This window comes from Bubalus bubalis, chromosome 12 (genome assembly GCF_019923935.1).
Source record: "Bubalus bubalis isolate 160015118507 breed Murrah chromosome 12, NDDB_SH_1, whole genome shotgun sequence".
Lineage (NCBI taxonomy): Eukaryota > Metazoa > Chordata > Mammalia > Artiodactyla > Bovidae > Bubalus > Bubalus bubalis.
This window is the reverse complement of record NC_059168.1, coordinates 102,956,654-102,970,482: the sequence shown is the minus strand read 5'-3', so window position 1 is coordinate 102,970,482 and position 13,829 is coordinate 102,956,654. Positions and strand designations below refer to the sequence as shown.

The 13,829-nt window shown below is 62.7% G+C and overlaps 1 protein-coding gene across 2 annotated transcripts in view; it reads left to right on the top strand.

Moving 5' to 3' along the window:
- The window catches only part of NACC2 (NACC family member 2), an 83,634-nt gene that overhangs the window by 38,293 nt on the left and 31,512 nt on the right, over positions 1 to 13,829 (top strand). The window contains exons 1-2 of one of the 2 annotated variants that reach the window (XM_025261988.3): positions 4,269 to 4,917; positions 6,232 to 7,175. In XM_025261988.3, the coding sequence (XP_025117773.3) occupies positions 6,293 to 7,175 (883 nt within the window). In that variant the 5' untranslated portion in view covers positions 4,269 to 4,917; positions 6,232 to 6,292. Of the gene's footprint in view, positions 1 to 4,268; positions 4,918 to 6,231; positions 7,176 to 13,829 lie in introns of those variants that run through there. The other variant, XM_045162396.1, reaches the window with a different exon arrangement.

Sequence of the window (13,829 nt, the reverse complement as noted above, 5' to 3'; positions counted from 1 at the left end):
TGAGGGGTTTTGAAAGCAGGCAGCTGGTGGGGGAGTGGGTGATCAAGTGTAGTCCCGGCCGGAGGCCTGGGCAGGAAGCTCACCCTCTGGGTGCCCCGGCTTCCTCATCCGCACCCACCTGGAGGAAATAGGGCTGGGAGCCAAGCACACAGGTGGGGACCAGGGGGAGAGGCTCCTGGCAGCTGACACCCCACCCAGAGCTTTGCTGCCCTGCCCCGGCCCTTCCATTAGCAGCCCCGTGGCGGCCCAGCCCTGCCTGGGGAGGTATTAAAAGTTTAATGCAAACCTGAGGCTCACACTGAGTGGGACCTCGCCCACCTCTCGGGGGGCTGGCATGCCCGACTGGGCAGCCTTGCTTCACCCAGGCACCTGGGCCTCCCGAGGGTCAGCTCCCAGGCCGCTTCCCCCTTGCCCCTCTGAGAAGCAGAGCATCAGCCAGGGACTGGAGCTGGAGTGTCAGAGAGCCAGCTAACTGGAGACTGGGCTGCAACGGGGAAGCCAGGCCATTGTTCCACTGGTAGCTGGCCAGGGGGAGCCCTCCCCCGCCCCCCATGCTCTCCTGTGGCCTCCGGGTGGAGGCCTGAGTGTATTCCTGGGGCCCTGATGTGCCCACGTGTGTTCGTGCTGACTCAGGAACCTGCCCGCTGCCCTGCAGGACGGACGTGGTCCTGGTGGACATGACCACTGGGGCCTGGCCCTGACTCTGCAGTGCCCTGCCTTCTTGTCACCAGGCCGGCTGCCCCCCGACCCCTCCGCCGAGGTCCTGAGGTGCAGGGCCTGGAGGCTGGGCAGTGGGGCTGCCAAGGGGATGGGCCCTGGGCTGGGGGCCGGAGGTGCTCCTTTTACTGCTTCCAGAATGTTCCTGGCACACCTGCCCCCCCCTTCCCCTGCAGTGGGTGCCTTTAATGGCTGTGCATTTGCCAAGGTCCAGACCTCTGATTAGATTGGTAAAATTAAATCCTGCAAAATAATTTTTATTTAATGTAATTTATCTCGCCTCCCTTTCCCTCACCGGTAACGATCCTGCAGAAATGACCCATTGCATTCCTCCGCCGTGCCCCTGCTGCGGGAGGCTCTCTGGGGTCAGGGTGGGTGGACTCCGACACCCCTGCCCCGGATGCCCCTTCAGCCCCCGTGTGCGTCTGCACTCTTGGGGCCCGTACCCCTGCGTCCTTCTCTCGTCCACCTGGGGCCATGCTGCCTGCAAGGCGCCTGGTCGTGCTCTGGTGGACGAGCCGTCATCCCAGGCCCAGCTCTCAGCCATCCCTGAGGGAGGGCCCACAGAAGAGAATCCCCCCTGCCCCCCGCTTCTTCCTTGGGAGCTCTTGGAGTCCGTGTGGAGTGGGACCCCACCCCCACCAAGGCTGGCACAGCTGCATGGGCTGGACTCTGGCTTTGTGGCATCAGCTGCGGTTTCCCAAAGTGAGTTCCGTTCTGAAGGGCCTTATGAAGGGGAGGGCTCCGTGCTGCAGTGGCTTTGAGGATGGCCGGGATGAGCGAAGTTAGGGGTCTCGGATGTTCCCTCCACGTCTTCAGAACCTTCTGTAAGTAGCCAGCCCAGGAGTCCTGCTGCGAAGGGAAGAGAACAGGAGGGGAAACTGAGGCACAGAAGGAAGAGGCAGTCGCGTAGGGGTGGGAAGGGGAAGTCCCGCCCAGGTCCCCCGCCTCTCTGTTCTCTGCCCCTGCCCGCGGGCTGGCCCTGGGCTCGTCCCCCGCCTCTCTCTTCTCTGCCCCTGCCCGCGGGTTGGCCCTGGGCTCATCCTGCTTTCATGGCCCTGGGTGTGTAAACCAAGCCTTTATTTTATTCTTTTCTCCTAAAGTTCAGCTTTGTTCTCGCTCCGGCTGAGGCTTCTAAGAAAGCAACCTGAAACCTGCTCGGCCGGGCTGTCTGTCCCGGGCTGGGCAGCTGGGGCGGCCGCCTCACCCTCACAGGTGGCCTGAGGACACAGTGACAGCAGGGCTGGCCGTCCCCGTCCCTGGGGACCGGTCGGCCTGTCACCTCGCAGGGGAGAGCGGTGGCCCTTCTCTGGGCGAACGGTCTGGCTGCAGCCCCGGGGGGAGGCCCGTGCAGCAGGGCTGGAGTGGTGGGGGCGGTCCCAGCAGGGAGCGTCTCCAGATGGATTTTACACGTCGCTTGTGCCAGGCTCCAGCTGGGCACTTTGCTAATAACGTCGTCTCCCTTGACTCCGCGGCCGCCTTAGGAAGGTGACCCTCACCCCCATCCCTGGCGGGCATCCTTTGCTAGATAGAGGCCACGGGACCTGCGTTCGAGGTGGCCAGGCACATGGGGCAGTGCCCAGTGGAACCAGGATGTGCTCTTGAAGGGGACAGCTCCATAGGCTGTCCCCTGCTCTCAGCTAGGGATCTGGCTGCTCCCTGCCCAGCCCTGGGCAGTTGAGGCCCTCTGGGGCTAGTGCCCACTGTGCCTTCACAGCCTCTGCCTACCCCTGCAAGGCTAGGTCACCCCTCCCCTCTCACGGCACAAGAGCCCCATCTGGCTCAGGAGACCTCACCATGGTCTTTGGGAGTCTCCCAGCAGTGGGTGCAGGGGGCCATGTCGGGGGCCTGTCCCCACTGTGGTGTGTGTTCCTGGGCAGCACAGCCCGTCCCTTACTTAGCCCTCCCTGGCCATGCCCAGCACGGGGTTAATGCCCATCAGGTGTCGGGCAGACCCACCCCAGCCTCACCAAGTTCCCGTGTGGCACCTGGAGGACTTCCCTGTGGAGGTGGCAGGTCTGCTCGAGGAAGGGCCCGGCGCAGCACAGGCAGGGGAGAGCTCATGGAGGGCGTGGCTCTCTGTGCTTCCCTGCCCATCACGGGTCCTGCTGTTCTTTGACCTGAGTGTCCCCCTGTTGCCCCAGGTTGGCTTCCTCTGTGTCCAGTCTGCCCTGCTTTCTGTGGCTGAGTGGGCGCAGGGGCCCATGCCTGCGACTCCTCACCCAAGGCCCCAACCCCGCATCTTGGGGCTGGTGGGCTTCACCTAGGCTCCAGCGAAGGGGGACCACCAGGAGGATACCGGGAGCCCAGTCCGGGGGGGCCTGGTGATGCTATGGGCGGGGGACACGCGAGCGGAGGTGTGCAGATATGGGTATCTGCGTGGACCCGTGGTGTGGCCGCGCTCCAGATGCAGAGGCCGCCAGGGGGGGCCGACTGCACAGGGAAGAAGGGTCCTCAGTGCCTCGCTGAGATGCGGCCGCCCCACGTGAGCCTCGAGCTGGGGGAGGCCCAGCCAGACCCCGCTGTCCTCAGCCCATGTGGCCCCCAGGTCCCCAGAGTGCCGAGCAGGTGCTGTTTCTGTGAACGCTGCTCACACATGCCTGCGTCGCCCTCACCCCGGAGTTGTCATGGGCCCCATACAGGACGCACAAAGCCACCTCTGCGGCCGCTGCTCCCTGGGCGGTCTTCCCACACCTGGACTTCCTCCCGCTCTCTATTCGGTGGCTTTTCCTACGGTCTCTCTCTCTCTCGGAAGCCGAGCCCCATGGGGTGTGAATGGGAAGGCTCCAGATGGCCGTTTCCTTCTCTCCGGATGCCGCGGAGGGGACCATGCGGGATGCCGCCCTGATGGCCATGATGCTGGGCGCTGCAGGGACCAGGCCTGCCTTGGCCATCTCCCGTCTCAGCCCAGCCCCTCCCTGCAGGTGGACGCCCCATGGGTGGGCAGGCCAGCGGTCTGCCCATGGGCCCACGAAGCCGGGCGGCGGGGCAGGCTGGGGGGCACTGTCCTCTCTTCAGCAGGGCAGGCAGCGTGCCAGGGACAGGCTCAGCGGTCCGTGGACAGTGTGGGGCCACACGGGTGACCTACCGCCTCCCCATGCCAAGTCCACCGGGGACCAGGGCTGGCTCTTCAGGGGGCCCCTGCCTGCTGGCCACCGCGGGCCTGGCCCCAGCTACCATCACAGAGTTGCACTCCTCTAAGAGAGCTGTCCTGGCCAAGGCGCCGGGAGTTGGGGTGCAGAGTGGCTTGCTGGGTGGGCGAGTGGGATGGGGGTGTTGGGGCTGGACCATACGGCTCATGGCTCCCGAGACCCCAGGAAGTGGGGAGGGGGGCAGTGGGGCCCTGCAGGGCACTGGGGGGCGGGGCCCTGGGCCTCCGCCGCCTCTTCCTCCTCCTGGCTCCTCTCTCTCTCTCCCCTCTTTCTGCTTCGTTTCCCTTCTTTCCCTCCCCTCTGGGCTCCCCTCTCTCACCAGCTTCTGCTCTCTCGGACCCCCTGGCCTCCCTGCCCCCTCACCCGCCCCAGCCACCCCCCACCCCTTCCCAGGAGTCAGGCGGCTCTGCCAGCCCAGCAGACTGTTTGGAATAGTTTAAATGCTTTGACACTCTGGCTGTACTGGGTGGCAGGGTGGCAGTTTACTGGGTAATTCATATGCAAAACTGCACTATAAATTTCCAGGCTGTCTCAGTTGCCGTGGCACCACGAAGCGTCTCCCCGCGTACAGTACAGTATTTCTGCCATCTTTGTTTGCATTGCAGTGAGTCATCAAAAGTCTGTCTTGTACCAACACCCGGAGCCGTGCATTCCTCTGGCACCAACACTCCACTGTTTTTTAAAGCCGGGGCTGGGAGCTGGCATTTACTTCGGCTCCCAAATCAAAGGCGGCTATTCATTCCCGAGAGCTGCCTGAATGTCCGTCTGCATCCGGCCTCTTCATTTGGATGCTGTGCGCTGCCCCGGAGAGCCGGGCTGGGTGCAGCTGAGCCGCGGCCCAGCCCCGCGCCGAGACTCGCGCCCCCCCGCCCCCCTCCTCCTCCTCCTCTCCCGGCTCTTCTCGCCCTCCCCACCCCAAGGGCTCCCGCTCCGTTTGCTGCATTCCCGGAGCAGCTGGTGGCTGCGGGCGGCCGGCCGGGCGTGCGGGCGAGCCTGCCCCTGCCAGGCTGAGTGGGCAGTGCCGGGGCCACGGCGGCAGCGGCCAAAGGTAGGTCTTCCCCGCCGCCGGTGCCACCGGCCGGGCCAGCAACTTCTCCGCAGCCGGGGGGTGCGGTGGGGGCGGGGAGGGGTACTGCGGGCTCTCCCCGCTGCCCCCCCAGCAGCCGCCCACCTGCCCAACTCCTGTCTCCGCGCTCCGCCCTCCTTCGCCGGATGCCCGCACTTTCCTCCCGCGGGACAGAGCGGCCCTTTGTACGGGCTCTGACTGCGCGGAGTTGGGCCAGCCCTTCTCCGGCCCATCAGGCCCGGGGGAGTCTGGCCCCAGACCCCAGGGGCCGGCAGCACACCCCTGGCAGCATCTGAGCCCTGGCCGGGGCCCTCCCCTGTCTCCCCCAGGACCCCTCTAGTCACCTGGGCTGGGAGCGAGCCAGCAGGGATTGGCTGGCAGCAGGAACCGGCGGGGTGGGGGTGGGGGGCCGGGAGGGCACGCAGGTGGGGCTGCGACAGGCTCCCAACTCCTGCACTGGCCGCCGATCCCCAGGCAACTCGAGTAGGGGGGAGCTGGGTCCCAGAGTCGGACTTGCAGCTCGGGTCGGGGGAGTCCGCAGTCTCCTTTGCTCGGAGGGAAGCAGAGACAGAGGAGCGACTGAGTTCTCTCTGCCCCAGCTCCCTTCTCTGGGCGGCCCCCCCCCACCCCTGCCCGCCTCTCCAGGGGGCTAGGGGGGGCTGCTTCTCACCCTGCAGGGGCAGGACTCCCCCCCCCACCCCTGGCGGGCTCTCTGCATAGCTGCTCTAAGAGAAAAGGGAAAAAGCAAACCGAAACCAAAGCCTCCGAGAGGACCCCCCCCCCCGCCCCCCACCCCTTCGCCGTGGTGCCAGTGCCGAGCTCTGGGTTCTGGCCCCTCCCTTTGCTGCTAACTTTCCTGGGAGAAGAGTTGTGCAGACAGACAGAGGCCCTTGCCCCTCCAGCACTGTGGCTGGCCGGCCTGTCCTGCCCTTCTGTGTGCCCCGTCTTCGGTCTCCAGGCCTCTCCTCCTGGCCCCGCCAGGAAGGGGTGTCTCCGGACCTCAGGGGCTCTGCGCTCTGCCCTGGGGTGGCATAGGGGCACCCACACACACACCTGGCTGGGAACCCAGCTGGGGCTCCTGGGCAGTGCCGAGAGCTCTGCCGGGGTCCCGCTGCTGGTGGGTCTGCGGCCAGACCTGGTCTGGTGCGTCATGGCTGGGGCAAGGCTGGGGTACCCTGGGCGGGGGGCAGGGGAGGAGGGCGCTGGGGCAGAGTGGGGTGGTGCGGAGCACGGCCCGGCCGCTGGACGTCCAGGAGCCCAACCCTGACCCCCGTGTACACGCCCTGTCTCCCGCAGATGCGCCCCACCCGGCGGCTCCCCCGCTGAGAGTCTGAGGCCGGCCCCCTCGCCTCCCGCCATGTCGCAGATGCTGCACATCGAGATCCCCAACTTCGGGAACACTGTGCTCGGCTGCCTCAACGAGCAGCGTCTGCTGGGCCTCTACTGCGATGTTTCCATCGTGGTCAAGGGCCAGGCCTTCAAGGCCCACCGGGCCGTCCTGGCCGCCAGCAGCCTCTACTTCCGCGACCTGTTCAGCGGCAACAGCAAGAGCGCCTTCGAGCTGCCGGGCACGGTGCCGCCTGCCTGCTTCCAGCAGATCCTGTCTTTCTGCTACACGGGCAGGCTGACCATGGCGGCCAGCGAGCAGCTCGTGGTCATGTACACGGCCGGCTTCCTGCAGATCCAGCACATCGTGGAGCGCGGCACCGACCTCATGTTCAAGGTGAGCTCACCCCACTGCGACTCGCAGACAACCATGATCGAGGACGCCAGCTCCGAGCCCCAGAGCCCCTGCAACCAGCTGCAGCCGGCCGCCGCGCCCCCCTACGTCGTGTCCCCCTCCGTGCCCATCCCGCTGCTGACCCGCGTCAAGCACGAAGCCCTGGAGCTGCCTCTGGCCGCCGGCCCGGGCCTGGCCCCCAAGCGCCCTCTGGAGACGGGGCCCCGGGATGGCGCAGCGGTGGCCACCGGCTCGGCAGTGGCCGCGGGCACGGCCCCTCTCAAGCTGCCCCGCGTCTCCTACTACGGGGTGCCCAGCCTGGCCACCCTCATCCCCAGCATCCAGCAGGCACCGTACTCCCAGGGGGAGCGGACCAGCCCCGGGGCCAGCAGCCTGCCCACTACGGACAGCCCCACCTCCTACCACAACGAGGAGGATGAGGAGGACGACGAGGCCTACGACACCATGGTGGAGGAGCAGTACGGCCAGATGTACATCAAAGCCACGGGCAGCTATGCAGGTAACGCGTGGCGGGCCCGGCCCCCGCCACCACTGTGGCCTCCCGCCCACGGGCATGGCCGGGGCCCTCCAGGCACCTCCCGTGTGGGCACTGAGGCTGACCGGGCCTTCCCCGTGGCCTCACAGCCTGGTGGGGAGATGGGCACGTCCCAGGGCTGGGACAGCTCAGGGTGGCCACTGTGCCGGAGACGTGCAGGGGTCAGTCCCAGCTCAGACCAGACGAGCTGGGAGGAGCTGACCCTGAGGCACAAGCAGGAATCGGGTCCCTCTTGCAAGGCCTTAGCTGAGGACTTTATATAAAGTCGACCCTGGGTGCAGGGAGGCCCTGGAAAAGTTCAGCTGCAGCGGAGCGCCTGGGCCAGGACCTGGACTCTCTGGACAGATGAAAAAGACTGTGGGCCTTGGTGGACCAGGGACCTACCCAAGGGCTCACAGGGCACCGTGCAGCCCCGGCTGGCCCCTCGCCTGCTTGAGGCCTCAGTGGCCCTGTCAGTGAGGTTGCCCCCTCAGAGCCATCTCTGTCACCTTTGACCTCTGCCCTTTGCCCCTCCCATGTGCTTTCGCCTCGAGGCCAGAGCGTCCTCGGAGCCTCCCAGTCCCGGCCAGCACCCCAGGGCAGCTCACAAAGTGCCTCCTGAGTGCAACGAGTGCCTCCCCGCTCTTGTTTTGGAAGGGCTCCCGCCTTTGGGATCATAAAGCCGGCACACCCTGACTTGAGACGCCTGGTGCTGCCTGTAAGCTGCCTCACGGCCCCCAGAGAGGCTTCAGGACTCGTGGGTGGAGGGTCCCGCCATCGAGGCCCCAGGCTGTGTGTCCCCCTCTGCCCTCCACGTTCCCCGAAGACCGGCTATGTGCCTGGCCCGCCGCCTGGCCTGATTTGCATGCGGGGCCAGAGTCCAGTGACTGGCTGGCCGGAAGCTTGGTGCCAGTGGGGAGTGACCTCCCAGAGCCGGGCCCAGAGGCACTTCGGAGACTCTCTCCTCCCCTGAGACTGCCGTGCCCTCACGCCCCAATGGGGCCGACACTGTCCGCTCCCCCTCCCCCTCGCCCGCCGCCTTCCACTCCTCCACCTCCAGGCAGGCACAGGTCCATCCGTCCTAGGGGAACGGGGACAGGGAGCCGGGAGCACCGGCCAACTCAGGCCCTTGGGACAGCCGGTCCCCAGCGGCCGAGGACGGGGTGGCTGGGTCTCGGCTCTGGTCTGGCCCACCTGGGCGCCTCCCGGGGTCTCTTTCAGAGCTGCAGGGGTGGCGGTGCCCCTGGACCGCTCCCGTGGGCTGGGGTGTCGTCTTCCCTGGAGTGCAGTACTTTATTTGAACACGTTTTTGTCATGTTTGTGTGAGTCCTGCAGGATGTTAGCACACAGACCGCCTCTGTCTGGACAGGGTTTTCCTCTTCGTGGTGGAGGGTAGGGCTTGGTGCTCCTGACCCCAGGAAACCCACAGGCTCAGGCTCCCTCTGCCCACTCCCGCCCCAGCAGGCCCCAGGCGGTGCCCAGAGGGAGCTGGGGTGGCTCCCAAGCCCCTTCCCCGGGATGTGCAGCCTCTAATGACCGCCCCCCACCACAAATGCTGGCTGCAGGACAGGGCGCAGCGGAGGGGTCAGGGCCAAGCCTGCCGAGGGCCCAGGGCGGGGCTGCCTGCCTGTGGTCCTTGGAGGTGCGGTGCCAAACCAAGAGGGGCCCTGGTACAGCTGCCTCCCCAGGGTCTTCCCCGCCAGTCCATCCCGCCGTGCAGCCTCAGGCATTGATGAGTCGGAGACAGGGAGAGGCGGGACAGGGTGCTGAGGGTGGTGCTGGTGTGCGGGCAGGGCGGTAGCTCGTCTGGGGGCACCTGCTGCTCTGGGTGCACAAGCCTGGCCGTCTCCTGTGATCTGGGATTTTCCAAGAGGGCAAGGGACAGTGGCTGTGGACAGCCCGGGGAGGGCTTGGGAGACCGAGCTGCCCCACGGCCTTGACTGTGCCAGGGCCCTCTCCCCAGCCCCTCTCCCACCAAGACCACATGCCAAGTCCTCCGGGGTGGGCACGGCTCAGCAAGTCCTGTGTGCCTGTGTTCCGCAGCCCCTGGAGCCCCTTACCCCACGCCCCTGGGGGTGTTGAAGGTGGACAGGGTGGTGATGGCAAGCTGGGAGACTGGAGGGACAGTGGGCCTGGGAGCGGCCCTGCCTCCAGCTGACCTGCGAGGCTCCGGTCTGGGTGTTCTCCTCGATGAGCCCATAAGTGGGGCAGGGAGGGTGGGGGTGTGATTTCTTGGTTAAAATCTAGGTTATCGGCAGTGACGTGGCTGGCATCGCTGGGTGCCAGGCACACTGGGAAGAGGGTTGTGGGGGAGGGTCCACGGGGGCCGGGCAGGCGGAGAGGGCCCATCCCCAGTGGCAGGCTGCTCCTTGGGTGCTGGCTTCCTGGACCCCAGGCTCCCGTTGTGCACTGGCCGAGTCTGGGCGGGCGATGTCCTCACACCCACTATGGGCTGCTCGATAGCCAGATGCCCCTCTCCTGGCACCCGGACAAAGGCAGGCAGGGCTCCGAGCTGGTGGAATCTGGAGTGTTCAAAGGTGAACTCTTGGAGCTTTCGGGCTCTCTGGAGTCCCTTCTCCCTCCTGGCCAAGGGAGAGGGTGGTCTGAGTGACCTTCAGGGGTCTTCTGACCAGCACCCTGCATGCAGGGCCGTGAAGGAGCCAGAGACTGAAGCCCCAGCCTCATCCCCATGAAGAGCCACTGGCAGCCCCTGCTCGCTGGGCCCCCTGCTTGTAGAAGTCGAGGAATGGAGCGTTACAGATGAGCAAAAGCATCTCAGTTCTCCAGCAGCCCCCTCTAGGTTCCTGTTCCCAGCCCGTGTGTCTCCTCCATCCCGGGCAGGTCCTGCACCGCTGTCTGTCAGGGAGATGCCCTGGTTGGTTCATCCACATCCCCGTCGGGGGACACAGAGAGGTGGGGGATGAGCCACAGATGGGGACCCAGGCCACCCTGGGCCCCTCCCCTGTTCTCTGCGGTCTGACCACCTTCTGGCCTGCAGGCCCACCCCACCCTCACTGCGCAGGTGTTGAGTCAGCAGGCAGGGGTGCTCCCTGTGGGCATTGAGACCCGGGCACCTGGGTATTTATGCACTGGCCACGTGCTTCCACATTAACCCTTTTCCGGGCAGGAACCGCCTGCGGATGCGTGTGGACGCTGCTGGTGGGCCAGCGTGGCTCTGCTCCTCCTCCGGGTCTGCCCGCCGTCCCCATACCTGGACACAGGGTGGACACGGCGGCGCTCAGGAGCGGGTGCTGGCACGCGGCTCCATGTCTGTTCCCAGGTTCCGGAGGTCAGTGTGACCGCTGACCCATCTTACGGCTGAGGGGGCCAAGCCTGCGATATCCACCTCTCTACACAGAGGGGCCTCCCTGCAGCAGGACCCCCGGCTGCCTGGTGATCACTGCTCCCACCTGCAGCTCAGAACCCACAGGCGCTCGCTTGGGGGTCCCACTGAGAAGGGAGAGACGGGGTTGGTTCTGCAGGCCCCCTGCCAAGCCCCCACACTGCCTCCTGGCCTGGGGGCGGGGTATCACCCCGTGAGAGTGCAGCAAACGCCCCAGCCTGTCTAGGGTGGGGGGCCCTGCCCGGGTCTGGGGTCCTCTCTCTTTGGAGGTAACATCCTGGCAGCTCAGGTGAGAGAGAGGCTAGCACCAGATGGCTGTCCCATTGTGCGCCCCAAAGGCTGCCCCGAGGGCCAGCCAGCACCCCGGTGTCATCTGGGACTGGCCCCCAAAGGCTGCCCCGAGGGCCGGCCACCATCCCAGTGTCATCTGGGACTGGCCCCTGAGGGCTTCCAGGGGTGGCCTCCCTGGCCCCCTGCGGTGTCCCGTTTAACCCTCACCACCCAATGCCCTGAGATTTCTTCTTAAACCAGTTTTATTGAGATGTGACTTACGTACCCCAGTGACACAGGTATGAAATGTACCCATTTGAGACCTGCTGTGGGGCCGTTACCACAATCAGAGAGGACGTGTCCGTCACTCTGGGGACGCTCACACCTCTTTGCGGGTACTGCACCCCACCCCCCGCCAGCTGCAGGCAGCCTGGGATCTGTTTTCTGTCCTCTGGGGACGTTTGTCCGTCACCTAAACCGTCAGGCTGTCCGCACTCCAGTCTAGATGTAGCATCAGCAGAAAGACTCTGAGACTGCCTTGCCCTTCCCACCTTCTGTTTATGTCAGTGTTTACACGAGATAAAATGTGCCAGTTTCCAGCGTACAGATGATGAGGCTGGTCACTGTGATTCGACAAGCAGCGCAGTCAAGTCTATGCAACAGTTTGCTCCCCTCAAAGTGGACCCAGGTCGCCCCTACCCCAGCCCGGCCACCACACAGCAGCTCCCCTCACTGTCGCCGCTGCGCAAGGGGGATCGCACAGAACGGAATCTCTTACTCTTGACTTCTTTCACTTACTGTATGTTGAGATCCATTCATCCCTGTGGTTCCGAGTGTGGGTGCCTGGGCCTCGTAGCTGCTGGGTCGTTCTCCCACGCCATGGACCTGCCACCAAGGGCGGTTGTGTGCGGCTTTTCTCATCAGGCTGCCGTGGACATCCTTGTATAAGTGGGACTACGTTTTTGTCCGTCTGTTGAAATGGTTGGGTTTTCTCGTTAATTTATTGATGTGGTGTATTGCATCAGTTAGTTTTTAAATGTTGAACCACCCCTGTATTCCTGGGATAAACCCCACTTGGTCATTCATTCAGTCAGTTCAGTCGCTCAGTCGTGTCTGACTCTTTGCGACCCCATGAATCACAGCACGCCAGGCCTCCCTGTCCATCACCAACTCCTGGACTTCACTCACACTCACATCCATCGAGTCAGTGATGCCATCCAGCCATCTCATCCTCTGTCGTCCGCTTCTTCTCCTTCCCCCAATCCCTCCCAGCATCAGAGTCTTTTCCAATGAGTCAACTCTTTGCATGAGGTGGCCCAAGTACTGGAGTTTCAGCTTTAGCATCATTCCTTCCAAAGAAATCCCAGGGCTGATCTCCTTCAGAATGGACTGGTTGGATCTCCTTGCAGTCCAAGGGACTCTCAAGAGTCTTCTCCAACACCACACTTCAAAAGCATCAATTCTTCGGCGCTCAGCCTTCTTCACAGTCCAACTCTCACATCCATACATGACCACTGGAAAAACCATAGCCTTGACTAGACAGACCTTTGTGGCAAAGTAATGTCTCTGCTTTTGAATATGCTATCTAGGTTGGTCATAACTTTCTTTCCAAGGAGTAAGCGTCTTTTAATTTCATGGCTGCAGTCACCACCTGCAGTGATTTTGGAGCCCCCAAAAATGAAGTCTGACACTGTTTCCACTGTTTCCCCATCTATTTCCCATGATGTGATGGGACCGGATGCCATGATCTTCGTTTTCTGAATGTTGAGTTTTAAGCCAACTTTTTCACTCTCCTCTTTCACTTTCATCAAGAGGCTTTTTAGTTCCTCTTCACTTTCTGCCATAAGGGTGGTATCATCTGCATATCTGAGGTTATTGATATTTTATGTGTTATCATTTTGTATATTGCTGTATTTAATTTGCTAGTATTTTCTTAAGGAATTTTGCATTTATGAAGGCTAATTATCCATAGTCTGCCTGTAGTGTCTTTGCTGGTTTTGTAGGATGATACACTAAGGTTCTTTCTCATTTATTTTCTGTAAGAGTTCAAGTTTGACGTTATTTCTGTCCTAAGCGCTCTTTCCCCAGTGAACCCACTTGGGCCTGCAGTTTTCCTACTCAGTTGGTAAAGAATCTGCCCGCAATGCAGGAGACCCTGCTTCGATTGCTGGGTTGGGAAGATCCCCTGGAGAAGGGAAAGGCCACCCACTCCAGTATCCTGGCCTGGAGAATTCCATGGACTGTATAGTCCATGGGGTTGCAAAGAGTCGAACACCACTGAGCAACTTTTACTTTCACTTCACTTCTGTTAGTTGAGGTATAGAACCATCCAGATTTCTCTTTCCTCCCCTTCAAGCCACGGTAATTTGTATCTTTCATGGAACTTATCCATTTCTGATCTATGTAAATGTTAAAATAGCCACGCCAGACCTCTTATGTTTAGTCCTGCTGTTGGCTCTTTTCATCTTTTTCCTGTTAATCTGTTGTTGTTATTCAGTTGCTAAGTCATATCCGACTCTTTAAGACCCCATGGACTGCAGCACGCCAGGCTTCCCTTTCCATCACTATCTCAGTAACTCAAGTGAGACTATGAACCATGCCGTGCAGGACCACCCAAGGCGGACGGGTCATGGTGGAGAGTTCTGAGGGAGCGTGGTCCACTGGAGAAGAGAATGGTAAACCACTTCTGTATTCTTGCCTTGAGAGCCCCATGAACAGGATGAAAAGGCAACAAGACAGGACACTGTTAATCTCCCTGTGTCTTACTCATTTCATGTGGGCAGCACATGGCTGTGGTGGTGGTTGTTCAGTCACTGAGTCGTGTCTGGGTGTGACCCCATGCACACCAGCCCTTCCTGTCCTTCATTTTCTCCCAGAGTTTGCTCACTCATGTCTGTTGGTCAGTGACGCCATTTAACCGTCTCATCCTCTGCCACCTCCTTTTCCTCTTGCCTTCAATCTTTCCCAGAATCAGGATCTTTTCAAGTGAGTTGGTTCTTCATATCAGGTGGCCAAAGTATTGAGAA